At 36.8% G+C, this 19,705-nt stretch overlaps 1 protein-coding gene across 1 annotated transcript in view; it reads left to right on the top strand.

Annotated features, from left to right (window-relative positions):
• The window catches only part of Cda5 (Chitin deacetylase-like 5), a 293,628-nt gene that overhangs the window by 205,197 nt on the left and 68,726 nt on the right, over positions 1 to 19,705 (top strand). The window contains exons 4-5 of the mRNA XM_072301460.1: positions 4,759 to 4,902; positions 15,178 to 15,242. Of these exons, the coding sequence (XP_072157561.1) occupies positions 4,759 to 4,902; positions 15,178 to 15,242 (209 nt within the window). The remainder of the gene's footprint in view (positions 1 to 4,758; positions 4,903 to 15,177; positions 15,243 to 19,705) is intronic.

The following is a 19,705-nucleotide window of genomic DNA, read 5'->3' as shown; positions in this document are numbered from 1 at the left end:
GAGTACTAAGACGTACTTTTTTCCGCTCTTCAACGCCAGTGCATTTAGCTCTCCTCATTCGAACGGAATTACCTTAACCGTATTCCGTTACAATTTAAACTTTAGACATTTTAAGGACCTAATTGTGGCTTTATAAACTTGACGTTGGCATCCACTGCGCGTAGCGCTGGGAGTCAGAGCTCAGAAGCCAAGCCAAGCCGCTAATAACTCGAGCGTAATTGAACGCAATGATCGCGGCGTTTGCCGTTTGGGCAATTCTTCGTCTTCGTTGCTCAACAACCATCTGACAAGTGCGACGCCCCGTGCAGCACCACTGGTGCCCAACCACGCTAAACTTGTTCTCAACACTCACCTTTCAGCCGCCAAAGAGCGACGCCAAAAACGACCGTTTTTTGGCACAATTTGGGCCAGCGAGGATTTTTCTGAAACCGGGCCCAAACGATACCTTATGATACCCTAAAACTCTGGTAAAAATTTTAGCTTGAGTATACGCACGGTTTTTGAGAAATGAGGGGGCAAAGTTGCCAAATCGCCATCATTCTGGACAGCATTTTTACAGCAAAAAGACGGGGAAAATGGACGAAAAAGTCAAATCTTTGATGGGTTTCGGCTGTAAATGTTCTCATTGGGCCCCAAGCATTTAACTGTGTCCAGTTTCAAAAATTTTGGTTGCACAGTGGTCCAAAATGGGGAGAAATCGTCGACAAATCAGGATTCTTTGTCAAATTTTTAGAAATGGAAGTAAAATTGTCGGTCTGCTGCAGTTTTCATGGGTAACAATGTTCTTATTGGTCCTCAATGCATGAAAATGTGTTTAGCTTCACAAATGTACATCGCACAGTGGTCAAAAATGGGGGAATTAGTGGACAAATTAAGATCCTCTGTCAAACTGTTGGTCCCCAGTAGAGTTCAAATCCCGGAAAAATTCATGTTTTTATTTTTTTTAATTATTTATATATGTCAGACCGTATTGTTTATAGAACGTTGTTATAGAATAGACTTTGTAGCATTATTTCAATAAAATATGCAAACTTTCAGAAATTTAAAAAAAAGAAAGAAAAATGGAGAGAAAAAATTTAAAAAAGATTTAAATAGTCAAAAAAAGAATTTAAAGAATTTTTCTGGGATCTAAAGTCTACTGGGAACCAATAGTCGTACATCATTTTTAAAAAGTCAGGCATAAGATTTTAATTTGTCCACTAATTTCCCATTTTGGACCATTGTGCGATAAAAATTTGATAAATTGAACCCAATTGAATGCATTGAAGACCGATAAGAACATTGTTCCCCATGATCTCTGCAGGAGACCAACAATTTTACTTCCATTTTTAAAAAGTTTGACAAAGAATCCTTATCTGTCCACGAGTTCTCCCCATTTTAGACCACTGTATGTCCAAAATTTTTGAAACTGAAGACAATCACATGCACGGGGGCTCAATAAGAACATTTACAGCCCAAACCCATCAATGGTGTAACTTTTTCGTCCATTTTTCCCGTCTTTTTGCTGTAAAAATGCTGTCCAGAATGATGGCGATTTGGCAACTTTGCCCCCTCATTTCTCAAAAACTGGGCGTATACTCAAGCTAAAATTTTTACCAGAGTTTTAGGGTATCATAAGGCATCGTTTGGGCCCGGTTTCAGAAAAATCCCTTCTGGCCCAAATTGTGCCATTCTTGGCGTCGCTCTTTCAAACAAATTTCCGTTGAGGGAAACATGCTACATAAAGAGGAAAATAATAGTCGTGAAAAATCAAAATGCTCCTTTTTAAAAATTTTATGACTGTACGAGAAAGGGCAGCCAGAAAATAAAATGAAATTAGGTTCATTTCAGTAAATCTCTTCACGCAAGGAAACCAGTGAGTAGCATTTTCTGAGGTGACATTTTAGAGGAACATTACGAGTATTTGTCTTTGAATTTTCTTATCCGTGGAAAAATATTAGGCGTAAGCTTCTACTTGGTATATATCTCGGAATTTTCTTTAAGAGAAGTCATGGAAACTCAGAACTTTTGGTTTGAAATTCCTCCTGATTATACGAGAAGAAGGTCCTGGAAATAATGTGAAACTGGAATTATTTTCATTGAGATCAGTTACACTGGAAAATCAGCATGACTTTTTGAAGTAAAAATTCCGAGAGTATTATTTTTCTTAAAAATCTTTCTTCCTCTGAAAAAACTATATTGGAGAGTAAGCTCCCGTCCATCGCGGTACATTTCTGAAAATTTCCCTAACAGTCAATAGACACCTGTTACTCATGATCAATTCCTGAACTCAAGGAAGCTTGAGGTATCAATCACAAGATTTATGACGTATATCAAGCCAACCTGTCGTGTTTTGGTTGCCGTTGAGTGCATAGCAGTCACACCCATTCCAATTTTTCCATATTGCTCATTCGAAAATAATCTAGCTTTCCCCAGAATGACAGTAAAATCTTCTGTCCGATGACTAAGCCGCACCCAAGTTCTAAGCGCAGTTTAATCGGAAGGCTCGAAGGTAATTATTTTACCACTTTTTAAAGCACTGCAATAAATTGCAGCAGTAATAGTCCATGCTGCCATTTTACCGAGTCTCTTTTGCAGTGCAGAACCAGCCTTTTGTTTGAAGTTTTGTGGTTCTTGTCTATTCACATTTTTTACGGAATTTGCAAAGCTTTTAAGTTTCCATAAACTTTCAAAACTTGTACCATGACAATCAATTGTTATAAAAAGATGGGTGTTTGATGTGATAAAATCAATGATGCATGATGAATGTAATGAAGGTGAAACTTTTGTGGAACTTCTAAAAACATTTAGAGCTTTCTGCGAATTTTCTCGAAGAATAAGGAGCTTTTAAGAGCTAATCTGTGTGTTCCGGAATGCCTCGTAAAGAGCAATGGCATCACTGGTAAAATTAGTCGATTTAAGCATCGACTTTGAGGCTAGTTTGCATTACGACTTAAAATTAATCTAATTCCAACCTTACTCGGTGTTCGTGTCGCTACGGCTCGCTGCCGGAGGCGTAAACACTCGCGAGTAGACCGCGACCGGTGCCGTGACCGCCATAAAATCCTCCTCGTATCTATGAGTTCACATGAAAGTGGATCACCGAAACTAATGTCCCACTGACCAACGGAAATTATACAAAATCTAAGTAGCTCAGCGCGTGACAGCTAATTGTTTGGGAGGGAAAAAAAGAAAGAGAGAGAAGAAAAAACTTATTATGACAACACATTCGGCCTGCTATGTAAACTTGATTATTTTATGTGTCTCAGACCCATTCTTCACACTATTGTCGCTCGCTAATTTGTTCGAGTAGCCATACTCATCAATAAATCTTAAATCTACAAAACTGAATATTATTCACAAATAAACCGCATTAAGCACTAAGAAGGCAAGTCACTTCAGTCATTGCCAAATTTCATCGAACGATTTATTAACGAGAGCGATAATGTGGATTCTTTTGAAAATATATATGCTCCACTAATTAAACACAGTGGTATAGTATCTGCGAAAATAAAAATATGCTCCACTAATCAACACAGTGGTATAGTATCTGCGGAAATAAAAATCTAACCTGAGGAGTTACGTTTAAACTAGGAGCATGTGACTTTCTCCCTGTCGTCACGTGCATGTTAGTCAATTTTGTCTTGAAATGCATTTTTACAGTGATTAAAAGTGCACTCTAAAACATTGCTTCAAGACAAAGGAAGCTGTTTTGCCAAGATCTCCTATGTGCTACCTTGTGGCAACTTATGTACGTGAATTTAAGTTTTTGTTGTTCGAAATTGTGTATCCCGAGGTTTACAAAGTATCTACTTCCTTAAAGCAGTGTCGTGTTAACGACCTTTCAGCTTTTAGTCGTGCAATGGAAATTGAAATGAGAATAGTATTTTAGCAACAGTTTTCTGCAAGATGAGATAGAGTGACGAAAGGACGAATAAGGTCGCAATGAAGTAAGCCGGAATACGTATAGATGACTGACAGTCACAACCCACTAGGTTCAAGTTAAGTGAACTAGTTTTTACGTGCTGCTGGGTCATTTGTTTCTGGTGAACGCGCAAAGTCGCGAGAAGCTTTTAACTTGAAAAGTGACTGCGTCCAGACAGATAGAATGAAGCTGAATCATTTAATGCACGAACCATGTACGTTTCCCTCTTTATCGGCTATAGTGAGAATGAATTGTACTGACTCTCTTTGACTCCATGGACCAATTAGACAAACAGGAGAAAAAAAACCCGAATCACAAGTGTTTGACCCGCAAAACAGTAAACCTACATTTCGGCAGGAAGCTAGATGAGATAAAGTAAAATCGTATTTTTTCTTAAGAAAAAAACTGAGTTTTTTTCTCTTTGTAAATCTGACCCGCAAAATTTTACGTATTGAATTTAAATTTTCTTCTGTTATCGCCTGTATTAATTGAAGGTAAAATTTTAATATTATTTAATTCTTGAAAATCGAGTATCAAAATTCAACACAAAACATTCTCCATGTCTCTCTCATTAGGCATATAGACTCGAGAAATAATATAACTCTTCTTTTCGGTGCATTCAACCAGTACATTCAAAGTTTTTTTTCTCTCTCTTTGACTTTTTCTTCTGATGCGATCAAATTCTTATGGAGCTGAGGCTGAGCTTGAGGTTTATCAGAACTTCTTAAAGACGTGGATGTTCCTCATCGGGTGCATCAAAACTTTCACCACAACAGCTGTCCTTTCGTTTTGTACATTCTTTTTTGCGTGGAAATTTTGACGGTTGCAATAATATTGATTCCGTTTGGTTGCAGCAACTTTACGAGGAGGAAGATCTGGGGCCAGCGGAGGAGGAGGAAACAGACCGGCAGCAAAGGGTCTACCGAGGACAGCCGTCAACTTTAAGTCAAGTCGCCAGGGACAGAGACGGCTTACCAAGGCATACCAATGCACTCCAGGTAAATTAGACTCTTCACATCACATTTTTAATCATACTTGAATTGCTTTTTGCAAAAAGGAACCAAGAGCTGCTATGTTGCTATAGGATTTTGGAACTTACATTCTTTGCAATTTGAGCCGGATTTACCAATAGGCTACATAGGCTATAGCCTAGGGCGCAACATTCTGAGGGGCGTAAAATTTTTGAGAATTTATTAAAAAACCAGACTTATTAAAAAATTTCATTTGTATTGTCATCAAATGTCAACATATTCCTTACATCTAACATCCTCCCTCTGATCTGGAGGGGAGAGGCGCCACCCAAAGTTTAGCCTAGGGCGCTAAAAATGTAAATCCGGCCCTGAATTGCAATACATTCGCTGAAATTATGCAAAAAATTAAATTTACAAAGGTAATATTTTCGACCTGAATTTATAGTTTATCGGGAGTATAGATAAAACTTATTTAGGTGATCAGTTTATATTTTCAAGGTGGAAAAAGTTGTACAATCTTAGCGACTTTTGAATGCGCGTGGTTCCTTTTCGCAAAATGCAATTAAATCGTCTTCCGAATTGACATCTCTAGGTGGATATGTCATATAACAGGCTCTCAGCACTACAAGACATCAACTTTTTTGTGGTAAAAGGACCAAATGCTTAGGTAACTGTGGCAACATGATGAGGATGGTGGCATTTTTACACATGTAGTAGGTAGATCTTCTTCGGAAACTACTAAACATACAAACACCGAGTTTTTATGTACAATATGAAGCTGTCACCTCTGAAAAACAAAATAGATTAGCCATTTAAAAATCCGTCTTCTTTTCTGATCATTACTTTTAGTCGATAACATTTAACCATGATCAAAACACGTGTCAATGACACGTGCAATACATGCTTCAACAGCAATTTTAGAATTTACAGTAAAGCAATTCACAATACTATAAATTCCCCTCCAACTTTCCGATTGCTAGTTGCCAGTTTTAGTTTATGCTAATTTGTGCTATTGTTGTGACCGCAAGCTTAGGCATCTCGCCTCAACTTACGAGGTTATTGTGCAAGCAACTGTTTACTTTTTCATTTTATGATCCTTTATTCCCATTTATACCCATTCGATTCCGAGGGCCGTCCGATCGTAAAGTTGCAACACAACACCCAGCGACTTCAATCAATTAAATCTTTAAGGCAAGAAATACGGAGTAAATCGTTGAGCATAAGTTCAGAAGGGATAAAAAAAACGTCGCACTCAATTTTAAAAAGCTTCATGTGTCAAGTGTTTCAAAATTAAGTTAGAATGTGTATACATTACTTCACTCGGACAATTTCTTCTATAATGTATGGGATCTGACATCGTAGTGTCAATTCATTATCGCAGCTTTACACAGACGTGGCACAAAAAAGGTATAACATGCAGTTTTGCTTATTCATTTTGGCACGTTCGAGATTTTTAGCGGCCTTGGGGAAGTCTTGTTCAGCTCCTCAAGTATGCCGTTGCTCTGTCCAGTGTCCATGACGAATGAAGAATTATGAAATTACAATTTTGTTGACTACTATCATCTTATAAGTATTTCATTACAGCATTCTCAATTCTACGTTGTTACGGGAGAATTAGAGGTTATTTTAATTTTAAGAATACCGTAGATAATAATTCAAAACCGAAAATATCTAACTTTGAATGCACGTACACTTTTACTTCTTTTTACTGTAAGTCAAACTGGACAGTGTTACTTGAAAAAAAGTTAATTCTAAATGGCTACCTTTATATCTCATCAAATAAGCTGAAGCGTCATTCAAGATAATTTTCCTATTAATCTTAAGGCAAAATACTGACCATTGAAGATTTCTGAAAGCAGACCCTCACGTTAGCAAATAAGTGCTTAAGTAGGTATGTCCCGACGGCGCGGCGCTGTGCGAGGCGGTGGTGACTTTAACGCACATTGAAGAAAAACAACAGATGTATGTGATCATTAAAATCCACTTAAAGGGGGTAAAAAGGGTGAAAAATTGAGGAAAAAGTCTCTTAGCGTAGTGCTAAATGGGGAACCACTTATCTCTGTTTGCAATTTCTTTTTCTTACTTTACTTTCTCCTCGGAAAACAAGTCTGCGTAGTTTCTTCAAAACATCTTTGATTTTTCTTCTAGTTTATAGCCACGAGTCAAATGCATTAATATGCAAGCCGTTTGAAGTAACAATATGTAACTTCTCTGAGTCGACCGATCTCGACAACTTGATCAAAGCAGAATCAGGAGCCACTCAAGGATAACAATTAGTGACTCCCCTTGAACTATTAGACAGTTAAAATAAAAAAATAACGATAAATCTGTCAGAAGATTGCTTGTTGTTAAACAGATAATTCATCAAAAACACAATCGTAAAATTGATAGGTTACAACGTTCACTTCACTCTTGGTATTTAAATGACAAATTTACATTAATTCAACTGGTCAAGCGACACATATTCCAACAACTGCATCCGAATACAATAACCGAGAGGTAATAAAATTCGGCACACGTCTGGGTCAGTATAAAGATTTGGACAGATCCTACTGTGCTATTTGGCCGTCTCGATTGCCTTGGAATGACTTCTAAAACAAAAATTAGCTCATCAGTCATAGTTTGATCCAAAGCACACTTCAGCTGTACGGACACACAATTTTTAATTTTTTTAGCCGCGAGCACTGCCACTTGACGTACATTTTAGCTGCATTATAATGAATGACATAGCGTGCAGAGGCATTAATAGGCAAAAAGAGAGGGGGCTTTCAGTAAAATTTCCAGGATCACACCTAACTCGACCACATATATTAAAATATACTGACCAAGAGTGCCAAGAGTCGAAAGGAATTTATGAAAGATTCGCAACCAGAGATTTCATGACATTATAGGACGGTGGAAAAATGTCATGAATTATTTCACTTTCATAGCATTTCACACAAAAATTTAAGAAAATGTCATGAAGCATTTTAATCAAATGTCATAAAACATGTCAGTAAAATTCCATTATACATTTCGATGAAATTTCATGAATGTCAAATCTCTCATAAGTTTTTTTCTCGATGTACGTCATCCTGATTTAAATGTTCAGTTCATCTAAAAGTTATGCAAATGTGATCAACCCCCTAATCTACCTACCTAAGCAAACATTATGCGAGGCTCATCTTTTCAATGCACATATTGCAATAAGCACATACTCGCTGCTATGAAAGGCTAAAAAATGCACCAAGAACGTTAGTCACCATTAGTCTATAGCAGTTTTGTTCATCTAATTCATCCATGATGTCACTCTCACCACATCATTCATCAGTTTCATAACTATACATTTTTACCCTTAAATCGGAGCAGCTCACGCAAAAAAATATTCGGCGCTGATGACAGAGCCTTCTGTTCACAGGGCACTTGCACTTTCTGTGTTATACTTACAGAACTTTTCTGTCGTGAGAACTGAACTTCGATCGTGAGGATAGAGTTCTCAGTCCTCATACCGGAAACTTCTGTAGCTATAACAAAGAAAGTGCAGGAGCCCTATGCAGAACTATTTTTTTCAGTGTAGTGCAAAAGATAAAATTTTGATCACGCAGATCAGTTGGAGCGAAAAATAACATAATCAACGTGACTTTATCTCGTTTTGCTCCTACTCCTTTCACTATACCAGATGGAGACCTGCTGTGTCAAAAGAGCTCCACTTCAAAAGCTGATCTCGGTTCAACGGCCTTTAATCCGATGCATGCTCTGCCTCTTAATAGGACGCGCTTATGCTAAAAGGAACTATGATACACGACAACCCTATGCACATAGTTCCTTTTAGTATAAATACGTCCGATATTAATCCGCTACACTAAAGATTAATTAAACTGAACATTAGCACCTAAAAAGGTACGGACGGCCCACCGGCCTTCGGCTTAATGAACTTGTTTATTCTCCTGCCAAGCCAATCAGTCTAATGAGTGAGCTCCTGTGCTGATTTATCATGAGGGAGGGGGGTAGATTTATAGCACCGTAAGTGACAAATTTGTGCGATAAGCCTCTTTTCAGCTGCATTATACAGTCAGATCACAGTTCTGCGGTCATAAAGTCAACATCTTTAGATAACGGTTTTAATTGTTTAATGAGCTGTGTTCAATTGAGGCTTGATTTTTTATTATCATTGACGGCTTGGATTGAATAAAATGAGCCGGTGGATTGCCCCGCCTATTTATGATGATACATGTAGTTAAAGAGCGGATCATAATAAGAACATTAATATTGAATCAAATTATGCGATCATTCTAGTTTGAATAGACTCACTAAACTGCAAGTAGATTCTGCCACCTTTGATTGGGAGGAGGAAAGCAAACTCAGGTTTTTGGACCAAAATAAATACTGTTTTACATATTTTTTACACTTTCTCTATCTTCCTCGGAGAAATAAGTAGGTCTCAAGGGTCCTTTGGGAATTTAGAGAAGCCAAAGGAGATTCCCTCCGATGTTTCCGATCCTCCTCACTTGTGATTTCTGTCCATTTAAAACTATTTGTTTTCCCCCTAGAAACATATTAAAAAGGAGGCAAAAATAAATTATTTAAAACTCTTAAAATCACACTTGTAAAAGATTCAGAAATTTCGCGAGATTTTGTGCACTTAGGTCAAATGATCTTACAACTCTCCTTGGAAAACTTCGTTGCCAATGACGAAAGAAAAAGTTCTCGCGCAAAATTTAAGAATGCGAGATAAGAACTCCGCAACCTCTGCGTCGAGGAGTGAACTTTAGACTCTTTTGAGTTTCTTATCGGAATTTTTGAGCGGTTTTACATGTTTAAAACTCTATTCATTCATCTGTTTCTCTTCGTGTGCAACAGAGCCATTTATATCATTCCTTCGAAGGACGACCAAAAATACCAACAGCTTCAAATATTTCAGTGGATATGAATGATGATTTATTGAAATGTGACATATCGATTCGCGTCACTCTTCTCGGAACAAACTGATTGAAGGATGCAAACGAGAAATGTCAAACATCATCTCAACTTCGTCCGCAAGTGTCAATATAACATGATTAGTCGAAGATCCTCGCTGCGTTACCGTCTGTTGCAAAAAAACATTATTCTTCCAGAACAGAAAAGAAACACATAAATTAAAATTCCCGTTTTCAAACTCAAAAGACAACATCGGACGCTCCTACTTGTGTGTCTTAAATCTGACCCTGGCCCTGTTTAGTGAGCCTCTAAAATCCCGGCGTCCAGAGGGTTCATTATCCTCTTTTGCCGAAAATCGGCGTGGATGCAAAAAGCCGAAACAAGTCACTGTCAAAGGAGAGAAAAGTTCTGGGTTTATTAACATAAGTGACATCATGGATAGATCTGGCTTTTTGGAGCCTCGACCTGAGATACGAGCGATTAATGGATACAATGGTCAAGAAATCTTCAAAATACGGTACAAGGACTGGCCATAATCCTAAACTCACCAGGGCGTTGACACTGAATGTTGCAAAATGTATATCCTACGCCAACAAAAATTGATTGCGGTTTGGTTAGGCGGATCTTTCCCATTCATACGAGCAAATGAGTATATGAATGTCAATAAGATAAACGAGAATTTTCGGAAAGGTTCATTATGTTCTTCCTCACTCGAATGTGTATGTTGCAGTTGAGATTTCTTTTTATAGTATTCACGGTTTCCATAACGTAAGAAATATTAATCGTTAATCATTAAAGTTATTTGAAAAGTCCCTGAAAAATTAGTGGTGATCGAAATAACATGGAACGATTTTTCTGGGTTATCAACAATTTTCTCCAAATGAATAGGTACCATTTTGATGGTAGTTTTTTCAACAAAAATAGAATATCACTCTCGTCATCAAAAATCTTGAATAATCATGCTTGAAACAGGTACAATTAAATGGTCGCTTTTCTTAGCGGAAGTACACCTTGGCCACTTGAAAATTAGTAGTTTTAATTAATTTTAAAAATATAAATAAACAAAAACAAAATGGCTTTAAAGGACATGAATGAGCCTCTAGATTTCATTCAACGAAACAAAAAAAAAAATCATTCTGAAATCGTCCAAAAATCTCGTTCATTACAATTAACTCACTGACATTGAAATCTGGGTGCGGTAAGTGATCCAATAGGTGTAAGGTTACGGTCAAATTGGATTCGTCGTGATAAAAGTCATCCATTTGATGGTTTTATTGATTAACAATAGTAATTTTTACGAACCCAGGTCCTGCAGAACCGTCCATGAGAAGCGGGTCCTTTTAGTAGTGATTGGCATGTAAACTTTATCAATATTGACACTAATTTTTCGGTGTGTTTTTTGACACCTTATTAGACTATGCTTCATAATTGATTGATTGACGCATGTTTGATAATTTTGCCGTTTTAACAGTTCAGGGTTTACTTCAGTAAATGGAATAAGCTTTCAGAACGATGGACTTGAAAAAGCTTTTAGAGTCCAAGATTAAGCATCTTCACTTCTTTAGATGACCTTATCTTGGATGAAATCTGGTTGAAGAATTTGATAAAAGACGCATATTAATGTTTTGACTGGTCAAGGCAAATGATCACATGAGGAAAATAATTAGTTTAAAAAATGAGTAATTCTTCTTATCTTTCGTTGATTAATTCCCCGTTGGTGCTTTCGCAAATTTATTCAGTCAAAAATATGAGGTTTTTTTCCTAATTTCTAAAAATTCCTCCCGTTTTTAAAAGAAAAATGATGGAAAAAAATAGAGTCAGTAAATTAGAATGCGAATTATATTTTACCAAAAGGGACCGACGGCTTATGTCCCAAAAAGCTCAAACTTTTTTGATCAAAAAATTTTTTTCCTACATAATTTCTTGCCAAGAGTATTTCGTTGCAAGCACTGCCTTTGCTATTATTAAAATCCAATAATACATCTAGCACCCAGAGATTAAGATCAAAATCCAGTTCTCGTCATACTTCTAAAAGTCTCTTAAATTTTCCAAAAAACTGTATCATCTCTCTGGTCAAGGTATACAAAAGGAGCTTCATCACATTGCATTGCAAATGCAGCTTCCCTTTCTGTCTTTTTCTATCCTTACTTTGACCCCTCCTCTGCCGTGCTAAAGAAAAACGCCCGAATGAACATTCGAGAGTTGCCAAATTTCCTACGATAAAATGTTTATTTTGGAGGAAAATTGTGAAGATTTTTTCTTGAAAGTTTCAGACACCTTAGATCAAATTTCAAACAAAATTATCTTGGAAATTGGCAGAGTAATATTAAAAAATGCTCCCGAAAATTAGTGATTTGCCAGAGGAAGTTTAGCAACGTCCGAAGGTTCATACGGAGTTTTTCCTTAACACGGTAGTATCGACTCTATTTTTTTCTCCATCATTTGTTTTTTAAAGGGAGAATTTTTTAGAAATTAGGAAAAGAACTTCATATTTTTTACTGAATAAATTTGCGAAAGTACCAACGGGGAATTTATCAACGAAAGAGAAAAAGTACTGCTCATTTTATAAAATAATTATTTCCCTCAAAGGATAATTTTCCTTGACCAGCCAAAACATTAATATGCGCCTTTTATCAAATTCTTCAACCAGATTTCTAGGATGAGGTCATCTGAAGAAGTGAAGATTCCTAATCTTGGACTCTAAAGGCTATTTCAAAGCGGTGACTTTAACGCACGTTAAAGAAAAACAACCGCTAAGCCCTATAAGTTTAGAAGACTATAAGTTTAAAATTGTGATCAGTTCCAGAAAAAAACTGTTGTTCCTTCACTAATATCTTTGAATAGAAGCCTAGAACGTAGCATGCAAAAAGTATCTCAATTTCACAGCCGACACATCAGTACGCAAAATACGCGCGCTAGGCGCAAGTCCCGATACAAATTTGGAGCAACAACTCCTAGCCTAGTTTGCCTGAAATTAGGGCCGTTTTCAGCCGCTGCCGTCAAGCGTCAAGTTGAGCACTAAACGATAATAAACCGCCCGAGCTGAAACGATCGAAGCCGGAGCGATCAACCTTGCTACCTTGCCCGCGGACGAAGCACCCTGGTTGCCACTCGAGGCCCTGAATTATCAGGATTTCCTCGATGGTAAAGTGCAAAACCACGTATATCCATTGCGATCCTTTAAAATTTTGGCTCATTTTTAATATTTTCAAAGAGAAAAAACTCAACTCAATAGCCTGAAATTCACACATAATATTCTGCTAACGTAGAAAAGTAATCAAAGAAGTTTTGAAGGAATAACACTAGTTTTCCGAAAGAAAAAAAATACGACAGGAAATCTGCAACGTCGCAAAAATACGTGGTCTCTTATTTTTGCCAACAATATGCTGAGAGAATATTTTTCTTATTTCACACTTTTCTTTGATTATAAAAGTGGATTTTAATGAGCACACTTAGCAGTTGTTTTTCTTTAACGTGCGTTAAAGTCACCGCTGCCGTTGAGACATACTTACCGTTAACTTATTCTCGTCGTTTCTAGTTCCCATTTTACATGAATACTAATTGTTTTACATGTAGTTGATAAACTTATGTGAAAAAATCACAAATAGAATAATAATAGTGTAATAATAATTTAGGGCACAAAACCGAGAGAGATGTTTGAGGGAGGGTAGTCATACCTTCAGCTCCCCGCAATATCTTTGGAGTGTTCTTGAGTAGAAATTGCTTACTCAGCAGCGAGTTTACAAGTTGGCAATACTGTTTTTCCTCCACTTAAATCCATAAAAAATTGATTTGAGGTCTGCCTCACCTAGAATCGATTAATTTACTTCCATAAAAATGACGGAAAAACAGTGTTTCTAACCTCCAAGAGTCACCACCGTTTAACTATGTCAATCGTGATGTGCCTTAGAGTGGACACCTGAGGATTTCGTATCACCCTAATTATCACCGTTGATACAGCTTTTCTATTTTTTGTAAAACTCTTCTTTTCGTCCCTTAGCCACAGGAAATAAGAATCAATCGTAACGTTTTGAGTCTGCATAGAAAATATGCCCTTTAGGGTCTTAATTATCATTTTTTTGTGGGCATTAGAGAAGCGCATTTCTCGATCATGGTGTCTCAAAATGTCTATATTTTTTAAAAAACTTAAGTATTTTTGGATGCTTGAAAAAGAACCATACTAAATTTCACGAGCCAAAAATAGTTGCTTTCCCGGCAATGGGTTAAAATACGGTAGCACGTAACGGAAATGAGATTCAAATCATTTTAGTTCCATCATCGGTATGGAATATTGATAAGTTATACAAGATGCGACAGCACGCTTTTGAATTATGGGAATGCTTTTTTTTAAAAGAGACAAGCGATGATTTATTGACACGAGTCTACACTTGATATCCTGCAAACAGTATAGACATTGTGTCGTTACTCATAAATCCATCATTGGAGCATGTTTTTTCTTATAGACTGTTAAGAGCAAAAAAAGGAGAGAGAAAAAGACCGGAAAAGTTGAAAGATTGTACTGCGAGAGCCTGTTGTACAAGTATTCCTGTAGTCCACTTTTTATTTCATCTGATTGGATTCAAGTTCTTATAGAGTTAAGGTGATTCGATGGACGCCATATTTTGTGTCAGAACGGCATGCGATATATCGCATCAATTGGTTCCATTTTTTTCAGCTACTCGTCATTTTTCTCGAATTGTGAGATCGCAATTCTGTTGTCAGGAGACTAAAGCACTCACTTACCAATTTTAACTAAGAAATTCAACGTAATAAAGGCGTGGTTTTTTTAGAGAGAAAATATCGCATTCGAGTGCAGTTTCGATATCAGTATCGAATGCGATGTTTTCTCTCTAAAAAAACCACGCCTTTATTACGTTGAATTTCTTAGTTAAAATTGGTAAGTGAGTGCTTTAGTCTCCTGACAACAGTATTGCGATCTCAAAATTGGAGAAAAATGACGAGTAGCTGAAAAAATGGAACCAATTGATGCGATATATCGCATGCCGTTCTGACACAAAATATGGCGTCCATCGAATCACCTTAACTTTTCTTTGTCTTGAAAAATTAATTTTATCAAAATTTAGCTGATACATCAATATAAAATGAATTTTTTTTTTTTAAATTTTTATAAAAACGTTTTTTGCCAATTTTCAATTCAAGTTTTTCTTCCGAAAAAATTGCCCTCTGAATATTGGCAGTTCTTGATTAGAAATCTCAATTCTGACGTCATAACCAGAGCGACCCACAGGGATTTTCAATGGCAACATGGGGCAAGGAACTTGGCGGGAAGGTAGAATGCAAGTCCCAAGTGTGGACGGTTCCAAGCTCAAGAGTGTTGTTACATATCGCGATGTGTTGTAAAGCTCCTATTACATCACCGGTACCGGTTGTGTTGTTTGGTTTCAGAGCGGCCCGGTGACTGGCAAAGATAAGCTGTCAGTCGTGTCCTACGGTTCGAATCAACAGTACAGGTGCGTGCATCATGCTAATCAAGTTCAGTGTAGTTCTTCTTTTCTCCTATCCGCTTGCAGTGTAAGTAAACATAACCTAACAGAGTTCGCCCCTTTTTCTCCTCATCCCACCCTTTCTCCCAGTTCATCCCTTAAATATCATCCCCCAATCACGCGCTATTTTAAAAATACATTTTAAACAATTTGCTCCTTTTTTTATGTGAATCGTGAAGTTTTTCATTTTTCCCCACCGGTTTAAGTGTCAATTTTTCCCCTGAAATGCTCTCATAATTTAAAGGTTCCATACCTCTTTAACCCCCCCTCCCCCCCAAAAAAAATTTTTAAATCGAATCTTAAGTTTTTCCAGTTTTGTTTATTTTTTAAAGTTTCTACTTACCGATAAAATCTATTGATCTTTTGGAAAAGATATAAGATTAACTACGAGCTTAAATAGTCTCACAAAAGCTTTAATTTCAAGTGTCTGAAATTGAAATTCTTTTAAGCCTAAAATTAATTATTTCCGAAATGTATTCGAATTGAATTTTTAGTTATTGCTGTTTAATTTCTGATATCCTACAATTTTTTTTTTTATCCCTCTTTTATAATGAAATCATTTCATACAGGGTGATTTTTCTCGTGTTAATAACTCCTATTCCCCCTCGCCCCTCGTACCCTTGTCCCCCTCGCCTTTCCCTACCTAAATGTACAATTTTGTAATTTTGTGCCAGTGTATAGTTATACCCTCCACCCTCCGAAATCATTGTGCATATTCCGGGAATAATCATCAGATTTTGAGCATTTTGGCGCAGTTTGCGTTTATTCGGTTTTAAATTTTGTATACAAAATCTCTAGAAGGAATAAATAATGTGTTGGTGTTAAATTGTGCTTGAGCTATGCTTTAAAGTGCAACATTGTTATATATCAATCCGTTTTGGATCTGCCACAGCAACTTGTAAGTAAAATTTATCACTCTATTTATCAACAATCAAGGAGACGCTTTTACTCTGCCATGCTGGGAAACTTCGTAAAAATGCTGAAACCTGGTGAAAAAGTCGAATCGAGAACATATGGATACAGCAACAACATTCGGTTGGACTGAAAAAATCAGTTTATTTGGAAAATGTGCTATCTGCAAGGAATGAAAATCACTCCAGGAACCCTTGAATTGAATGATCAAATCGTCATATTGGTGTCTATACCTTCTCCTGACAAAATCTCTCAGAATTATTCGAATAATTCATTTTGGCTTTTACAAATTCTACCGAGAATGTCTTGAACTCTAACTTATCTCCAATAATTCTGAGGTATTGTCTCATTCTTTTGGAAATCTTCGAATCGTTTACAAAGCTTTGCAATTTTCAAATTGCTAACCCCATGAAGTGCTGGAAATTTCATTCCTCATTATTCGACGCAGGAATCTTATTTTGATTCGCCCTTATCTTTTTACAAAATAAATGAAATTATGAAAAAAAAATCTAGAAAGCTGTACGTATTAGCTTCCATTAACATTTGATTTAAAACAAATTAAATTAGACCTGGAAAACCATTTGTTGGTCGGAGGTCATTGCATTGATAGAATATTTGACCGAAATTGGATTTGCACTGTTGCCAAATTCATTCGACGGTTTCCGTTTTCAAAGGCTCATTTATTTTACGGTCAAAATTCAAAATCAGTGGCCGCTGATTATTACGTTAAAATAACTGGGGTTCATGAAGGGTTGAAGGTTAAGGTTGGGTCAAGGTTGAGCCTTAATTAAACCCTAAATGGGCCCTCCTTCTGGTCCAATAAAGGTCCAATCAAGAACGTACCTTAACTCATTTTTATCAGGTCCTCTATGCCGCCGTGCTAAGAAAGAACGCAGCGTAAGCCTTCAGACGTTGCCATGTTTCCATCAATAAAACACACATTTTCCGGGAAACCTATGAATATCTTTCTTCTAATTTTCTACAGAATTCCATTTGCAACTTGATCCAAATTACCTGAACATTTCAAAATACTCATTTCTTTCCTGAAAAATTCGTTATGTTATTCGAAATTCGAAAAAAAGTTCTATCGCAGGAAATGTGGCAACATTCAAATGTTCATAAGGCGTTTTGCCTTAGCATGGCAGTATGGAACTCTGTACACAGTCTTGACAAAAGCGCATATGTCGCCAAATTCATTATAACCTATGCAGTGGTTGCATGATCGTATGAGCTATCTGTCAATCCTCTCGTAACCGAAGGTCCGTTCCTCCTCATTACGATTCACAAATTATTAAAGTCCAAGAAATGTTTATTATCATGCGTAGGATACGCAATCCAAGAAAGTGGCGTAAAAATGAGCGTTCGGATTATTTTTGAACTCGGTTACGGGTCGGCTTTTCGGTTTAGGATAGGATTATATTCATTCTGTCCCTTTCAAGCGGCGTTTGAAATGCAGTTGTCTGTTCGTGAGCAAATTAGCCTCTCCGATGCTTTCCATGATATTCTCTGTTTCCTTAAAATAGGATAAAAATTATTATTATTTCAGGGATTATTTCTGTCTATCTATATGAAATACTTAAAGGAAAAGGGGAAAGAATGATTTAGTTTGACCCATGCCACGAGTCATTACTTTTCCAGCAATTTTTGGCGGGGAAGCGTTCATTGTGTGTCTCATTTTCTAAAAAGGGAACTTGCAATTAATTGAATCATCATACTTATAGTCGTGGGATTTTATCGTCAAAATGAAGACTTGTTTCGGATATTCTATAATTGTCATAGTTACGTCATTCTTGCAAAATTTGAAAAATTCGAAAATATGGTCAGAAAGTTTTTGGTAATTTATTCACGACTTGAAATGAAGTATGGTGTATTTGGATTGTAAATATGCTAATCTCTGATACTGTACCATAATATTTCGTCGAATGTCTTTTTCTAAAATAATAAAATTTATCAAAAAGTGGGGACTTTGTAAATACACTGATGGCTTTATACATGCGCGCATTATCATCGTAAATTGGAAGTTCCATAACTCTGACTTCTTTATTTTTATATAATGTTTCTACAGCACTACGATGTGGTATTGCTAGTCAATGCCGTCATATTCAAAACGTGTCCAAAAATTTTAAGCCGTCGCATACACATACGTATCAATCCGACAGAGTTTTTGGAAATTACACCAAAACGGGCATGTCCGTCTCGGCGCAGTAAAAGTGGCGAGCCTTTCTCTGTATTTAAGTTTCAGACATTTCAACCAAGTTAATAGCATGCCTCCTAACTGTTCTTTTTTCTCTTAATCGTGCATGCGTTCGAACATCATCTGATTTTTAGAAGTCCATGCTTATCTTTACCGTTCATTATGTCTCTCTCGTCGTTTAAAAAAACTTGTCCTCGGTAACATTCAAATGTTCATGTAAATAAGTGTAAAAAAATGATTATACTGATTACAGTTTGCAATAAGGAACCACCATCTCTGGCTCTTCCATAAAAGCACCTTCCTGCATAGAGAAGCCAATGGCACATGTGTGTTTCTAAAATGAGCCAGAAATAGTGGTTCCTTATTGCAAAATGTGGTCTATTTACATGTTGTCCAGTATCAGCACAGTCATTTTGTGAGAATAGAAACGTAACTTGTTATCTTACCAATAAATTCTCAAATAAAAAGTGGTCGCAAAGCTCAGTTGCGTAAAATTCCATATAAAACATTGAAAACAAGCCTACAAATCGAACAGCAAATATTCGCATTGAGGCCATGGTGAATTAGCTTTATTTTTGCAGCAAATCACCAATCATCTCTCGATTGGATGTAAAACATTCCTCATTCGTTGATTTATCCTTATTCTATTTCAATATTAATTGAGCGAAATGAGAGAATTGGGCCAAGGCAGTTTCCAGGTGAAATATTCGGAACGCCTCCCTTCCAAAACTAATTCGTATAATAATTGAGAATTGTCTCAAAAGTTTTGATATAGATTATTTTGGTGCAAAGGTCCGAGAGAATTTTTGTGATTTACTCTAGATGTTTTGTCGGCATTTGACCCACATTCTCTGCCTTGCGCAAGAAGTGCGCTGAATCCGGCTAAAGAGACTTAAATATTACTTTTTATGCTATTGCCTGTGTCTTTATTCTTTAAAGTGGGCGCTTAAAAATTGAACTTCAACTTTTACTACAGGAGTTTGAAGGTCCTTTTCGAAAACACCTCCTTTCACTTGCTCCTCGCGTCATAAGTCGTTAATGACCTTTTTTTTGTAATGTGACGAAACCGCCAAACAACTTTGATTATTAATTATTCATGACTATCGTTTTTGCATCAAAATAATCCAATGAATCGGTATCAGGATTACTGAACGCCCACGGCTGCATAACTGGACGTATTTCTGCCCAACGGAACTATGTGCATTATGACGTGAGCCCTGTTATGCATGTATTCTCATGGGTCTCAGGGCTCATGTGTTAATGCACAAAGTTCCGTTTGCCAGAAATACGTCTAACTATCATGCCTCACAGTTTGGATAAAATC

This window comes from Bemisia tabaci, chromosome 6, assembly GCF_918797505.1.
Source record: "Bemisia tabaci chromosome 6, PGI_BMITA_v3".
NCBI classification, from domain to species: Eukaryota; Metazoa; Arthropoda; class Insecta; order Hemiptera; family Aleyrodidae; genus Bemisia; species Bemisia tabaci.
Note: the sequence above shows the minus strand (reverse complement) of the source record. Positions and strands in the feature narration are given on the sequence as shown.